Source organism: Pogoniulus pusillus, chromosome 27 (genome assembly GCF_015220805.1).
Source record: "Pogoniulus pusillus isolate bPogPus1 chromosome 27, bPogPus1.pri, whole genome shotgun sequence".
In the NCBI taxonomy this organism is placed as follows: Eukaryota; Metazoa; Chordata; class Aves; order Piciformes; family Lybiidae; genus Pogoniulus; species Pogoniulus pusillus.
This window is the reverse complement of record NC_087290.1, coordinates 7,497,929-7,514,271: the sequence shown is the minus strand read 5'-3', so window position 1 is coordinate 7,514,271 and position 16,343 is coordinate 7,497,929. Positions and strand designations below refer to the sequence as shown.

General features: G+C 45.9%; 1 protein-coding gene across 4 annotated transcripts in view; it reads left to right on the top strand.

Annotated features, from left to right (window-relative positions):
* BAZ1B (bromodomain adjacent to zinc finger domain 1B) overlaps nt 1–16,343 on the top strand; it is a 49,656-nt gene that overhangs the window by 22,011 nt on the left and 11,302 nt on the right. For all 4 annotated transcript variants that reach the window (XM_064166731.1, XM_064166732.1, XM_064166730.1 and 1 more), the window contains 6 exons: nt 310–448; nt 1,324–1,454; nt 2,928–3,039; nt 10,140–10,238; nt 10,649–10,826; nt 12,041–12,226. In XM_064166731.1, the coding sequence (XP_064022801.1) occupies nt 310–448; nt 1,324–1,454; nt 2,928–3,039; nt 10,140–10,238; nt 10,649–10,826; nt 12,041–12,226 (845 nt within the window). The remainder of the gene's footprint in view (nt 1–309; nt 449–1,323; nt 1,455–2,927; nt 3,040–10,139; nt 10,239–10,648; nt 10,827–12,040; nt 12,227–16,343) is intronic.

The window sequence follows — 16,343 nt, the reverse complement described above, 5'->3', positions numbered from 1 at the left end:
GCCATTTTGTTGATGAGAAAGAATTCTGATTAATTTCTCCAGCTGTTTCTTACTATGACTAATTTCTCCATCCATTTTTTTTATCCAGACTTTCCTCTTTCTTCAGCCTAGTTCAACCTCATGCCTTTTACTCCTTAGTAATCCTTGAGTGGTGAGTGAAAAGTAAACTGAAGGATGAGTGACTGTGCTGAAACCATGTTAAGCGAAGTCACTCTTAAATTAATTTACCCCCATGGTGCAGTAAAATAGAGTGGTGATGTCTGGACAGGCTGAAAGAAAGCTAATTCTTCTCTGTGTTAATTCCAACAGTGAGGATGGAGAAAGAAGCAGAGGAAGAAAGAATCCGGAAGCATAAAGCTGCAGCTGAGAAGACTTTCCAGGATGGCATTGCCAAAGCGAAGCTGGTGATGCGCAGGACTCCTGTCGGCACTGACCGGAACCATAACAGGTGGGGAAGGAAATGGCCCTCAGCTGCCAGCTGGCCCCAGGAAATGATTGACATGGAGGCTGGTGGAGGAAGTAGGAGTAGTGGCTGTCACTGGTAGAATTGTTTCAGTTGGAAGAGACCTCTAAAATCATCCAGTCCAGCCATCAACTGTGTCTCAAGGTGTCACGTCCTCATGTTTCTTGAATGCCTTCAGGAACAGTGACTCCACCACCTCTCTGGGCAGCCTGTTCCAATGCCTGACTGCTTTCGGTAGAGATTTTTTTCCTAGTCTCCAGCCTGAACCTCCCTGGCACAATTTCAGGCCATTTCCTCTCCTATCACCTGATACCAAGAAGAAGAGACCAACCCCCACATCACTCCAACCTCCTTTCAGAGAGTTGTAGAGCAAGCAATGAGGTCTCCATTCAGCCTCCTTTTCTCCAGCCCCCAGTTCCCTCAGTTGCTTCTCCCCAGATGTGTTCTTCAGACCCTTTGCCAGCTTCATTGCCCTTTTTCTGGTGCTCCAGCACATGAGTGTCCTTGGGGCCTAAAACTGAACCCAGTTTGTGAGGTGCAGCCTGGTGCCACAGGGCCATCCTGTGGAGGTAAGGATCCAGTAGCCAGTGGAGCTTCGAGTGCTTGCATCAGTGCTTGGGAGCATAATTGCCACTGTCTTATGTTTTCTTTTTTCCTGTTTGTTGCACAAGAATGATCTTGGGATAGATTCTAATAAAAGCTTTTCATGTTTCTCAGCTGTGCTGATACAAAGATGTAGAGGCATCCGATTTTCATTGAGTCAAGCACTCCAGATGCTCCTCTCTACACAAATAAAGGTGGCTGGGAATAACTAGGCAGAGGAGCAGACAGGCAGCTGTTAACCTCTGTGTTTCCTGCAGGTACTGGCTGTTTTCAGATGAGGTTCCTGGCTTGTTCATTGAGAAAGGCTGGGTCCATGACAGTATAGACTACAGGTTCACCCTTCCCCGTCAGAAAAAGGAAGATTTTAAAAAGGACTGCAGCCCAGGAGGTATGACCAGCCTGCTTCTCCTGGGGTATTGCCTCTGCTGCTGTTTGACTGTTAGAATGGATTCATCAGTGTGAGGGAGAACAGTCTGCTCTGCGTGCTCTCTTGGGCCTGCTCTGATTTAAGCCTTCTTTAACCTCTAGAAGCTTCCACACAGCAGAGTCTGAATCTCTCCCTCCGGCCACTGCGGGTCTTGGGACTACCTGCAGTGCACCACATGAGGACCACAGCATACCATCACCTCTTTTAAAAGCACTGAGGTGGATGTCAGTCGTGGACTAATCTCTCTGCTTTACTCTCAATCTGCTGAGCTGCAGTGTGCCAGATTTCTTGATCAAGTAGTAGTGTGCTGCAGAGTGAGGGTGTCCAGCACAGTGCTGCCAGGACTCCCAGACTAATGTGTCAAACAGCATCAAGCAGAACAGTCTTGTAGATACCTACAGGTTTGAACATGTCCTCTCAGCCTGCTGTTCACCTTGCACTGAATGTGCAGTGAGGCAAGGACTGGCTGAAGTTCTTGGGCTTCCACTTTTTGTCTGGAGCCCAAGTGGTGCAGCCTTGCAGGCTGAACTTGAATGTGCACAAAACTCAGGCTGTGGTGAGAGAAACATAACTCTTCTGTGTGGAAGTTCATGTTCTTGGTAGAGAAAAGCATGGTATAATCTACCTCCAGCTGCAGCTTTAGTCCTCATCAGTTCTTGCTTTTTAAACATCCTAGGCTGGCACTGAGTCCGCCTAGAGCAGTACTGCATGTGAGAGGCTGTATTGAGTTAAATCAGAGAGCCTGGTGGTATTTTGTCTCAGGCAATGGGCAATTAGGCATCTGTGGAAGAGGGCAAACCTACAGAGAGATGCTCCACCTAGCATTTACCTTTCCAGACATCTGCATCTTAGTGCCTTGTTGAGCTGGAGGTGGCAGCACCCGGTTCTTTTTTCAGCTAGTGACCAGCCCTGTTGCTCTACACCACCGTGCTTCCAGCTGCATTGTCTCAACTGCTGCCTGTGTATTTATCCAGCTAGCAAGCAAGGTTTCAGCACATTCCTTTTGAAATTCAATGAGCAAAGATGTAAATAAGCAAAGGTTTAAATCCATGTCGGGCTGCTAAGATGCCCAGAAACACAAATACATCCTACGTAGAACTCCTTCAGGTCTAGAAGCCCTTTGCCAATGTATAGCTAAAAAGTAAAATTAGCTTTATGTATTTAAAACAGTAAGAATGATGCTCTTAATTGTGGTTTTGTGCTTGATGATGCTGTAAGGTCTTCAAAAATCCATTCCCTTGGGTCTTGTATAAATGCATGTTCTGTGAGCTCTAGCATCTGATGCTATATGGTTTTCCCTGACAAATGTTTTGCTGGTGTAAGTGCTGTTTATAAACCCTGACCTGGAGATAGGTGAGTGTTGGCAAAGCAAAACTGCTGGCTGAGGAGGGAGGTGGATGAGGACACAGCTGAGCTTGTGCTTTTCTTTTCCAGACAAGCGGAGGAGTGCAGTCTCTGACGGCCGAGTGAGCAAGCACCAGCGGCCTGTGCATGCTGTGGACCTGCCTGCAGAGACCACTGCCCCCAAGCAGGGACAGAACTTATGGTAACACATGCTTTTATAGCTGTCAAGTGCTCAAAGTGTAGAGGTCAGGGAAACCAGGCAGATTTCCTTTGATAGACCCTGCTCTGTACCTATTTACTCTTCCAGCACATAGCAGTTGGATTAGCTGAGCAGGTCTCTGTAACTGTTGCGATTGGTAGTAGTGAAGAGCTAATGGAGGAGCCAGTGGAACCATTATAATCAACCTAATCAGACTTAAAGCCAGCATAAATCAAGCTGGTAAAATGCTCCCTTGCTGTACTGCCTCTATTCAGAGGAAGTGTTGGGTTTAGAGATTTGCTGTGTGCTCTTTTTCAGTATTGGTAAGCATTAGTGTAAGAGAAGGAGGAGGGGAGCAGTGACTTAGCTATAAATGTGTCTAGGTTTTCTTTCATGGTTCATCTCTGACCTGAATCGTGCCACATGGGGCCCTTGAGCATGTAAAATCAAAGTCTTCACTGATGTCTTTGGAGTCAGGCCCATATCTTGTGTGGTGGTGTACTACATAAGACATGGAAAGATGTCACCCAGCTCCTTGTCAGTGTCTTCCCAGGCTTCACAGCAGAGTGTGGTGGTGTCCATTTGCTCTCCTATAGCACCCTACTATGGAATTTGTTTTTGTAGCTACTGATAATTATAGCTTAGCAAAAATGTTCTTCCATGCTGACAGCATATTAGCCCTTTAATGTTTCTCAGGGCCAAGCAGTAGCCACCAGCCTGTGTCCTAAGTGAATCAAATCCAAACAGTCTACCTCTGAGTGTGTTTGACTGGGACTTGCTCCAATAATTGGCCCTGCCAGTATCTTAAAGGAAAATCTTCTGTGTCGACTGTTGTCCTCCATGCTAAGGAGTGATCAGCAGTGTCCTCATGCCAGAAAACCCTGGCTGCAGCTCCACCTACTAAACTGTCTGTGAAGGACTTTGCAGTTTTTAGGTAGCTCTGAGAAGTGGCTGTCACAAAGTGCTTGCTCCTGCAGCTGCCCTATCAGCAGTGGTTTTCCCCCAGAGTTTTTGACTGCTGACACACCAAGTGGGGTTACTTGGTCTTTGATAAATATCCCCAGCTGTGAGCTTAGCTCCATAGTAGATTTCCACTGCTGCAAGTCAGAGTGACTTTACTAAAGATATTCCTGCATCCCCACCAAGAACTTCAGAGAGACTGGGATTTGTGGATGTCTGTTCATCTAAACCATCAGCATTGAGTGCTGACTTTGTGTTGCACTACCTCCTCTCTTTCATTGCTGCCAGGTCACAGGAGATAGCAGAGTTTCCTCTGCATGCCTTCAGTCTGCTCAGTACTGCTGTGACAGATCTCCATCCCTTTCTCAGTCTGGTCCCTTGCACATGTTGTCACATGGCCAGAATTCAAGTTATTGGGTTCTCCTAGGGAATGAGTGCTATACAGGAGGCCACAGAGGGCAGTATGATCTGCAGGGAAGTCCTCTCTGCTCTTTCTAAATGCCTCATCTAATACTTGATCTTTATTTAGCAGGAGTGGCAAGAAGTGTGCCAGTAGAAGGACAGATTCTCTAAGGAAAACAGTAGCCTAACTAAACAGTGCACATTGCTGTAAACTGGAGACACCATGGAGCCAGTGACACAGAATCCTTGCAACTGAGTTCCAGTCTGAAGCTGGAAGAGCACAGTACTTATATCACAGTACTGAACTGCTCAGGCAAGCTGGCAGCTCTCAATGACACGGTGGGAGAGAGCAGAGTGTTTAGAAAGGTGGGAGTGCTTCATAGACTGTTAATCATGCAGCTCTTTGAACTAGGGCCTGTGCACTCTCAGGACTGAACTGGATTCTCTTAGTGAGAGTTGTTTTGTGACCCTCATGTACAGCATTCACTTTTTTTTTCCAAATAAAAGAGCAACAAAATGAAGAAGCTTGCTAAAGAGACAAAGAAAAGGAAGCAAAAACTGAGAGGGGCAGCCTCAAGCTTCAGGTGCTTTCAAAAAGCTTGCCTTGAAGTTCTGCATGCTCAATGGTTAAAGCCAGTGCTGCCCTTTACCTTAGGAAGAGAGGTTTGAGGAAACAGCTGCAGCAGTAAAGAACACTCTCAGGGTGGTTCACATCAGGATAAGGAAGCTATTAGAAGAAGGCCAAAAAACCACGACTGAGTCTAAATCAAGGATTATTTCCAAGGATGATAAATACAAAAGGTGAAACAATTTTTTTAATTACTTTTTTTAAAATCCCTTGAGGAACAATTTTGCTTCACAAGATCTGTTGTTAGAGGGTCTGCCTTTAGGGTAAGAGGGAAACTCTTCTCATGTGTTGAGTAATTGGCTAACGAATGTGAACCAAATCACAGAACTGCTCTAATTTGTATGTTCAGAGTTATTCTAGAGGAGAATGGAGAAGTCTTCTGAAAGAAAGAGGATTTTCTTTTCAGAAAGAAAAAAGGGATCAAGAAATTAAACTTAGCAAGTGGCAGTTCTGAAAGGGAGAGGAAAGCAGGGCTGCAGATCATACAGCTCATGGGTGCAGCTCGCTGCTACCAGCTGCTGTGGATCCTCAGATTTGTGCTCATTCAAATCAGCAGTTGGACAAACTGGCTGAAAGAGGAGTTCATTGAGGAGTATTAAGCACAAAGGTTCTTTTACTGGCACAGAAGGAAGTCTTCAAACCAGCAGATGCTTAAATCTGTAGGGACAGGTTGCAGAAATGTCACTGCATGCCTGTTCTGCCCTTGAGCCACTCAGAAATTAGATACTGAGCTGGGTGGGATTTTGTTTGGCCTGGCTCTCAGCACCATGGTGTCTTTTGATTTCTGTCCTTTTTGGTACCTGCTAGGAAAGATTGCTGACAATCACAGCATTGGCTGGTGGGTGCTTGGGTTTGGGGGTTTTTTTGCTGAGAATATCATGTCTGTGTGCATTGTTCTGGCAAGCAGGTTGGTGGTGTCAGGATGTCAGGGTAAAGCAATGCAAATGGAAGATCTGAGCCAGCTGCCTTCATGCCCTTGAAGCGAGCAGGGGACACAATGGCAGCTTTTCAAAGGGAATGTCACCACTTCTAAGTTAGCATTCTTCTGTGCTGCCTGCATGACTTTCCCTTAAGTGACAGGGCCACCTAAAGCCATTTCTGCAGATAAGCAGTAAGCTTCCTCAGCTGAAAGACTTCTTTAAAGCTCTAGAGTTGCAAAGGGCCTGTTTGCTAAGTACCTATCTGACAGCTGTCACCGTGGCCAGGTAAGCTTCCACAAAAAAAAAAGACAAGTGACAACCTAAGAGCTGTTATTGCAGAGGAGAGTCAGTAACTAGAACTTCCCTCTGAGGAAATCCATATTCCTGTTAACTGTAGTTTCCTCTGTTCCCATTGCTATTGATCCTCTCCAGTTTCAAGGACTGGAAAAGCCTCCTCATCGACTGCTTATTGCACATTGTCCTTCAACACTCTGCAAAGCCCTGAGACCACACTGAAGTCGTTGGATATCTACAGCTCTAGCTGCTTGGTTACAAGGACTTCTTCAGCTATAGTTCATAATGTTAGCCTGTGGTGCATGTGAAGCCTCATTGCTTTGTGTTCTGCTTTAGCTCCTGCCATCAAGCTCTTTTTCCTAGTAGTAATACAACCAGCTTGGGATTGAGAGTAGCCTCACTGTGCATCTTTAACTTTACTCTTTTGTACTCCATGGTGATAAGACTTTGAAATGAGCACCAAATTAACTCCATAAATGGTCACATTTCACAGTCCTGCCCCTTTTCTCCTGAAGGGTGTAAGCTGGCAGGACATTGATACAGAGAGAAACAGATTCCATTTTTCTGCCAAGAGCTACAGAAACTCTCTGATGGAAGTGGTTTCTGCTTTTAGCACTCTGTCCCCAAACAGAAGAGGACCCAGTTCAGAGGCTGAATCAGTACTCTCATTCAGAATCATAAACCTTTGGTTACTCCTGTCTTCTCCAGACAGCTGGACCAGTCCATTTCTAACATTGTGCATCACTGATGTTGATGCCTATTAACAATCTCCTTGCTTAAAGCTTATAGCCAGGTGAGCCCTGCAAAAGCCTTTTGTCCATACCACAGTGCTTTGTGAGCTGGACACAAACACTGCTCCTTCCAGCAAGAACCAGAGGTTAATCACACCAGCCTTTAAGTGTGTTAGTGTGCAGGAGTCTTCTTGCTGATCCTGATGAGGAAGCAGTTAACTCTTGGGAGGAGTGGCACCTCTGCAGAGTAACTTCCCTTGTTCTTCATCTGTCAGGAACACACCATGGCATGGTGGCTCCCCTCAGCAGGTAGTTTGAGTTAACCATGAGTGGGTGCTGGCAGACTCCATTCCCACACCTATATCCTACAGATGGAGTTCCCCTGTTTCCACCAACCCTCCAGAGCAGGTACTGACAGTACCAGAGGGTACCGTCCCTCTCTTGGTTCTTCGTTCCCTAGTCTAGAAGTCCAGGTTTTGTGCCTTTCTCTGTCCCTTGCAGCCTGTAGTCTGAGAACAGGTAGGAGTATTCAGCCTGAGTGAATACTGAGAGCTTCTTTTAACTTGATGCTTGTGGCATTTGTCCCTTCTAATTTGATTGCTGGCCAGACTCTAGCTGGTCCAGCCAGAAGTGTAAGAAAATTTAGGCTTTTATTTTGGGATGCAGGAAGCCCTTACCGCAGTCAGGATTTCCTCTCTTTCAGCTCAATTTGAAGACTTCCATCTGGACTTTAAGGTGTCTTTCCCATCACTATTACTGCACACATGAATTACTCTGTGTCAGGCCACACGAAGGGCACCAGTTGCCTTCCCCTCCTTCTTATCAAGACCCACAAGCTCATAGCCTGTTGCCTTCGTGGTTAAAATGCCAGCCGTGTCCTATGTCCATCCTCCCAGCTTCAGGCTGGTCGAACCCTGGTTGGAGGTGCAGGTGGGAGAGGGTGTGTGGAGCTAGGCTGAGAACTGGGAGCTGTGGCTGCACAGAGCAGCAGGATGTCAGCAGGCTATCGTCTTTGGTACATCTGTATTTTGCACATAGGGGTTCAAGCTGATTTAGAACACTTATCTTTCCAAAAAATTCCAGGTTTTTCTCTCAGGGCGAGTTGGGAGGTCTTAAGTACCTGTTGCAGATGTTCTTTCTTCCCTATCCTATTTCTTTTCAGCAGGATCAAAGTTGTGCCAGGGCTTAACCCTAGCTCTTAGAAGGATGGTGCCTCATGCTGGCCAGTGCTGCCTTCCCTAAACCACAAAGCACTGGAGAAGCCAAGCACCATGGACTGACTCTTCCCAGTGCCCTTTCATTTGTACAGTAAAGCAGAACTGCAGGGAATTCCCCTTTAGATTTGCAGCCACGAGGGAAAACTGAGATAGCTCAGACATGGTCTTGGATGTTTTTCCAACTGGATTCTGTGGTGTATCCCCAGCAGTGACTGAGGTTGTTTTCATCATGAATTAGGCAACCTTCTCAGCGTGCCTGAGAAATAGTCCTCTGCTGGGTATCTGCAGAGCAACTGTTTCAAAGCTTGGTTTATGCTGTTCCCATGTTGTGGCAGATTCTTTGTACTGAAATATGGCTTAGGACCAATCCCAGCATTTGTCCCAAGGGTAGCAAATACTCTCCAGGCATTTCTCTTCATTTAGCAGATGTGCAGGAGTCTTAGAAAAGCTGAGCCTTGCAGTGGTCTGTCTGTAGCCCTCCTCAGTGCATGGAGGAATGCTGATCAGTCACCAGAGGTGGCATCTCTAAGGAAAAGACACAGGTTACATGGTTATAGGTGTCTGTGAATGCCTTTTGGATCTCGTATCCAGCCTTCAGACACTACTTTTGAACTGCCTGCACTCAGCTCTAGATGGGAAAAGATATTTGGAGCTACTCTGTCCTGTTTCTCCCAAAGAGAGTGGTAGTAGTGACCATAAGATTTGATCTCAGTATGCAGAGCAAAGATGCTCCACAGGGTTGGAGTATACTAGAGCCAAGTTGTTGGCAAGGAGCTGTTTTTCTCTCATGTTTAAACCATCCTCTGATTTATTACAGTAATTTATTAGCTGAATTCAGATTGTGAAGCTGTTCCCCTGGCAGGAACTTGAACTGTGAAATATTTCCTTTTCAGATGTGATATTTAGTAAATATTTCTGCCAGAAAAAATAAATGGTGGATACTCTGATTCTACGAGGAACCAGAACAGCATCTTTCTCTAGTTGTTACTTATGCCCAAGAAGGAAAATTAGGTCTAAAGTTGTCTCAGTGGCTGCTAAGGATTGCAGTTGTTTCTGTGGAAGGCTGATGTTGCTGTTCTCTCACTTCCCTTCTAAGGAGCAATCCTCTTCTAGAAGATACATAATCAGTGTTGCTTTTTGTCAGTGAGCTCTGATTGAATCCCAACCCCCACCAGTTGAGGAGGCTCCATGGAATCCTGGAGTAGAGTTGGGGAAAAGAAGAGGAAAAGAGGCAGAATTTCTGTCTGAAAACTACAACCTAGCAATTAAAAGTCGATTGTGCTTCAGAGCTGCAGAGAGAATGCTTTGTGTGGAGGACTCTGCAATGATTTTTTTCTGCTTCAGCTCAATCACCATTGCTGTCCTGAAGGACTTGCTGAGCAAGAAAGGTTTAAAGCTAATCAGTGAAGTTTCCACAGATTGCAGCATTGGAGCTTTCAGGCTGAAGGGCACAGGCTTCACAGTCACAAATACACATCAGCAGCAGATGTGGTGTAAGCCAGGATATATCTTATGGTCATGCAGGGCCATGTTGGGTTAAAGAAAAGTGGGAAGGCTCTGCAGGAGGAGTGATGGAATTGCCATGCTATGCAGTGCCCATCTTTCTTAGTGCATCAAGAATGGCTGCAGCTTAGTGGATCTAGTCCCTGGGGTAGATGACTAAGTCCAAATGCCAATGACTTAATAAACTTAGTGTGTGTGGGGAAAAAAACTATAAATCAGTTCTGTGTTTTGTTTTTGTTTTTCTGTACTCTGGAATTGGCTACATTTAGGGACCTTGAAAGGAGGCCAGTCTGAGTCAAATTGCTTATGGCAGCACTACTGGCTGTGTTTCACCGTGCTCCTTGGAGTTGGGCTATGACTTATCTGTTACTTGTGGGCTGTTCAGCAGAGGGACCTGTCTTGCCACAGAGGTGCTTTAGCTGATGTTGGTGCTCCTTGTGTCTTTCAGGTTTCTCTGTGACAGTCAAAAGGATTTGGATGAGCTCTTGGATTGCCTGCACCCACAAGGAGTGAGAGAGAGCCAGCTGAAGGAGCGCCTGGAGAAGAAGTGAGCCTACTTTGCCTTTGTGTGCCCTCTCAAAATCACTGTATTGTTGTCACACCAAGTCCTGCCATCCCTGGGCAGCCTGCTGCACTGTGCTTTGGTCCTATTGTGCTGAAGAGAGGAGGATATTGGGAGTGTGAAATAGCTGCTTGACTTGGGCAGTAGCTGCAGGTTCTTGATCAGTAATGCTGTAAGCTGTGAAGAGGATCTGCCTCTGTCTGAGCTGCTCCTTGCAACTGGAAACAAAAGCAGTGCTGCTCCCCTCAGAGCCACAGCTCCCACGTGCTTTGGAGCAGCTGCCACAGAACCTTCTGCACTGGTGGAGCATGATGGGGTCCCTTGCCTCCCCAGTGCCTGCTCAGCTCACAGGGCAGTGGCCTTCATGTATTCAAAGGCTGGTCTTGATTTTGCAGGTATCAGGACATCACCCACTCTATCCATTTGGCACGGAAACAGAACCTGGGCCTGAAATCCTGTGATGGCAACCAGGAACTGCTGAACTACCTCCGAAGTGATCTAATAGAAGTTGCAACTCGGCTGCAAAAGGGAGGCCTGGGTTATGTTGATGTGACACCAGAGTATGAAGCAAGAGTGAGTGAACAGTCAAAGTAGTGCTGAGCATGGCAAGCATGAGCTGATCCTTTCTTTAGGAGGTCTTGACTGTTGTCCTTATCTCCTTAGACAAGAGAATCAGGTAGTTTGTTCACGTGTCTTCTCTTTCTAAACTGCTTCAAGACTGCATAGCTGCTAGATTGAGGTTATTTTGGTGTAGATGGATCATAATGTTGGAGCTGGGTGTCCTGCACAGCTGTTAAATTGTCCCATTTCCTCCTCCTTTATGGAGCATTAACAGAGCACACTGTAGCTCGTTTTTAGCTTCTTTGTCAAAGCCAATGTGCCTTGAGACAGCACACTTAGGTTTTTGCAGTTGTTTTGATTATTTTTTTCCCTAAGTTCAGACCACTTTAGACTTGGGGTAATGATTGTGGCCCAGTTCCAGGAGCTGTTCTGTTCATGGGTATGTCAGCACAAGGAAATTACTGTGCAGTGAACAAAAGCATGAATTTGTGGTGCTCTGGCTTGTTCAGCCTAACGCACATGAGCATTACCAGTGCACTGTCTTTTAGGAGAAGAGAGTACACTCTTGTGGCTAGACCGTGCTCCTCCTCCTAAAAGATGACATTGTCTGGCTTTGGAATGGTGACAGCTTTGTTTAAGCTGTATCCTGAGTCATTGCAGAGACTTCCTTCTATAGATGCGGTCATAAGTGTTAAGAGGAGCAAAAGGACAAGGGGACACAGTCACAAGTTGTGCAGGGGAAGGTATAGTCTGAATGTTAGGAGGAAGTTCTTCCCAGAGTGTGATTGACGTTGGAATGGACTGTCCAGAGAGGTGGTGGAGTCACTGTGGCTGGAGGTGTTCAAGCAAAGCCTGGCTGAGGCACTTAGTGCCATGGTTTAATTGGTTGGCTAGGGCTGGGTGCTAGGTTGGACTGGCTGATCTTGGAGGTCTCTTCCAACCTGGCTGGTTTTATGATTCTATGAATAACTTAATGCTTGGTCATCATGGATTTGGGGTTTGTGGGTTTTGGAGTGGGCTTTTTTTTTCCAAGGCATGATGCTTTTTTTCTGAGCAGTGCTGTGCATGATCATCAGCTGTGTATGAACTCCAGCAGAAGCAGCAGCAGTATGCTGATTCCATAACCAAGTAGCACATCTATGCCATTTGCAGGACAGAGCCACATAAAACGGCATGAGGAGTGACCCCCAGCTGCTCACATGCTGATCATATGCTCTCTTTGACAGGTGTACTCACTAGAGAGCTTGAAGGATTTTGGAGAGTGTGTGATTGCACTCCAGGCTGGTGTGGTTAAGAAATTTCTGCAAGGTTTCATGGCTCCCAAGCAGAAGAGAAGGAAACATCAAGGAGAGGATTACATTGCCAAGGCTGAGGAGATAGATGAAGACAAGAAAATGGCAGAAGAAGCTAAGGTATTGCTCACTGGAGGGCTCTGGTTTGGTGGTGTTAGGCAGGAGCAATGCATTTCATTAGGTTCTAAATCCTGAGCAGCTGTTCCCAGTGCAGTGGGTTTGTTGTTTATGGGGCCAGGTGTTCCCTATTTATCTTACAGTGCAAAGGTATTGCTAAAATCAAAATCATGCAGAAGAATTAAATCAGCTGATTTTTCTCTCTCTGGACAAGGAATGTCAGGTACTTGACTTCCTTCATGCAGCTCCTCACACAAATTGAGGACTTTAATAAAAGGGTATTTTGGAGCATTTTTACAGAACCTAACAGGAGTTGTATGTGTTTTATCTACTCATGGTGACTTAATGCCTTTGATCTATAAAGGGAAGGAAAGATGCTGAGGTTTTGGTGACTGTGAGGGAGCTGGTTTCAGGTACTTGTCAGCATTACACAGGAAGAGACACAAGTCATCAGATGCATGGAGAGACACCCATAGAAGATGCCAGCCTGTGAGTTTTACATGGCTTGCCTGGACACCTGAGCAAACCAGCCATGTGTCTGCAGTAGAGAAGTGGTATTGTGGGGCTAAATACCTTCCAGAGCTCAGAAAGGGTGGAGGAGACCCATGGAGGATTTGGTGGGGTCCTGCAGGCAGCTGGGCTGTCGCAGTGTTTCATTCCAAGACTGATCTTGGTGCTCAAGTGCTTCCATCCACTAAGTAGAATGGGACATGAGTGCCCTATGACAAGACTGTCCCCATTGCCCCTTTTAAAGTGCTGTAGCCTGACTGATGACTGATTTGAGCAGAACTAGGAAAATCAGAGTTGGATCAGCAGAAGTATTGGAAATTCCCAACTTAAAAAAGAAATGTGAGACACTTGACTTGCTGGGGTGTGAGTCGGGGCTTGGGGTTCTTTAAACTCCTTTCAGTGTCTAGGGCCCCTTTGCTGTTTGAACATGAAGTCTTTGCTAGGCTGTGACATGGCTGTGCTAGCAGGGTACTTGAATGGACACTAGAAATGTTCACGTTCCTCAGATGTCCTGAAATATTTCCACTTGGCTGTGAATCTGTCAGCGCTTAGTGCAAAGGGAAAGGAAGACTGCTTTACCCTAAAAGCAGAAGCAAAGCTGAACACATCAGTTCTGAGACAGAAAGGGCCTGGGTCATCACATTTCTTGCATCTACAGCCTACCATACCTTATCCTCAAGTGTCTTATAGCTGTAAGCAGAAGGGTTGCACCTGTAGGGCATGCTTTAACATCAGATTTACTACAGTATCTCAATGGATATAATTTAGCATTGTGAGCTTTGAATCTGAGCCTTGCTCACTTCCCTCCTGTTGTTAAAACTCTGACAGATTTCAAATCTAAGCTTTTATTTGTCTGAAAATGGAACCTTTTTGATCAAGAATGTTTTTTTTTTAGTTTCTCCATTCTACCTTAAAGCATTACTTTTTTACATTTAGTGACATGGTGAAGAGCAGGGCCAAGCTTCTGTAGTGTGCTTCATCCTAGTAACTGCAGAACTGGGCAGCTAGACCAGCAACCTAAGTCAGCTGAAGTGCTCTGTGTGCCTGAAACATCCTAGGTGGTACTTTCTGCTCTGTAAACCAGCTGGAGCAGAAGGATCTTGGAATATTGCTGGACTTTGAATTATTTTTCTACAGCTCCCTAGATGAATGGGCACAGATTTCAGTACTGCCAGTCTCAGCATAGCATCATGCAGGTCTTCCTCTCGAGCACTGCCTTCTGTCTTGTGCCCATGCCTCTGGAGCATTTATTTATTCATTCCTTCAGTGCTTTCTTACCTGACTCAGAGTTTTCTACACATTTATGGTGGTACAAGCAATATTCGGCCTTTTTTTTGAGGTTTGTTTAGGTTTTGGGTTGGCTGTGGTTTTTTTTTGCCTCAGTTTATCTGGAACAAGCTTCCATTTTTTTGCTAAAGCAGAAAAGCTTTATAGATGACCTTGAAAGAACAGCCTGTATCTTAGATATAGTTACCCAGTGGAAAAAAAACCCTTACTTTTAGACTTCTAAAGACAAATCTCCTGCACAAGCCAAGAATTAGGAAGTCTTTTAGAGCCAGAGCTGCTCTGAGAGTACATAGCAGGTAAAATAGAGCATAACTGTACTGGAAAACCACACTTAATGTACTTACAGACTGTAGGAGTGAAATTGCAGTCCTGTGGTATGGTTAGGTGTCATTTTCCTTGTGAGAAACAAGTTATGGCTTAATGGGCACCCGTTTGCTGACACAATTGTCTGCGCTGAGGGTTCCTGCTGGCTCAGCTACACAGACAGATCCTGCTGCTGAAAGGCACAAGATTATGCAGACCTGGCTTACAGCAGTTCCTGAAAATCAGTCTTGTGCCTCTGTGTTTATACAAATGTTCCCATTTCCAGTGGCAGTAGCACTCTGGACTATCTCAGACTGGGACACAGGGACTCTGTGACCTCTTTGCAGAGTGACATTGGAGGATAAGTGCCTGAGCACTCTGAGGAAAGTGGGTAGGTTAATCCCCTTGCTGCTTGCTGTCAGCAAGGGAAAAGCCTAGGGGAGGGTCAGTCTTCACCTGCAGACAATACCTCAAAGCACAGCTTCACAACTCAGCAATTACTGTTTCAGCTGCTCAAAGGGATTTCTGTCATCTTGGGATACCAAATGAGAGCCTTTCTAGCTGGAGGCTTGTCCACCTTTACCAGAGCAGACGTTTTCTGTCACTCTGCATTTCAAATGTGGCTGAGGATTTGTCTTTTGGTATTTCTGGGGGTTTTCTTTTATTTTCCCTGCTAGATTGCTCCTCTCCAGTCAGGAGGGTGTTGAAGTAACTTCTTTCAGTCTCCTGTTTCGCCTAGTTGGCAGTCTGAACTCCCTTGATAATGGCACTGCTAAAATGCCATAGTCTCATGATGCTTAGGAAGCAAGGCTAAAAATCTGTTAAATTCCACAGGCTCGGGGAGAGAAAAAATCTTAAGAGAAACTTGCCAACATCTTTTGCAGATTTATCTTGGCCCAGCAGTTCCCTTCAGTATGTTAAGAGCAAAAGCCATGGAACTGTTAGTTGGAAAATCAATTACACAGTATGTGAAGCACCTCAACAATGTTCTGCGGAGAAATGGCTCAGAGCTGTGTAATCTGCCGCAGCAGGGCAGGCAGGTTTCCATTTGCCTTGAGTGTCTCAGGCTCCAGGTTCCACACTAGCAATGGCAGGAGGGATGTTGGCATTTTAGAAGAGTTTGTGTGTTTTTCCAAGCATCTAATGTATGCTGTGCTTCCTCGGATTCAGGCTGGGGGGGAATGTGCAACTCTGCAAAAATCCTGGTTTTGTTTGGCTCCCAAACTGCTGTCAGCTGCAGAGTTGAGATTTTCCCATCTGACACTTTGCTGTTTGTTTTTTCATTCTCCTGGGGTAGAAGAACATTAACTTGAGTTCTATTATGTCCCTGTCATGTCTAGGCTGTCACCTCATTGTTGTAAAGCAAAGGATTAGCGCTGGAGTGGAACATGCAGTGGCTCTGGATTACTTCTCTGTTCTGGTGCATTTCCGATTTACCACAAACTTTGTTTCTAAACCTCCAGAGCTGAGCTGGAGCTTTTGCCTGTGGCCTGCTATGTGCAGACTCCAGCAGTTGCCTTGGTGCAAATCTCAGGTTTAATGCTTTCACCCCCACTTGCAGCTAATTCTGGGCTTTCACATGCGCTGAGGTCATCTGGTCTCAGGCAAGCGACTGGTTTCACACTTGGGGCTCCCAATGGTTTGCCTGTCAAATCCAATTGCAGCTGATGTCACCTTTTGCCAGCTGAGTAGCTCAGAGGACCAGGAGGGCTAACCCAGCCTGTGGGCAGGTCTTGCTGATGGTCTCAGTGTCTCTGCAGTACCCACTGGAGGGCAGCACAGGATGCTCCAATCCACCACGCTCAGGTGTTGCCAGCTGTCTCCTAACTCCCTTCCCGCTTTTTTACAGGGCTAGATTTCTGCCTTTTATTTTCTTAGCCTGCTGACTATTTGGGTTAGACTTTCAGAGCAAGAATTCAGTGGAGTTCACGTAGGTTGTTTCAGCCTGGCTGTGAAATGCAAAAGGGCTCTACTGTTAGCAACAAACTGTCTGCTCCAGTGAGGCTGGGGATGGATAAAC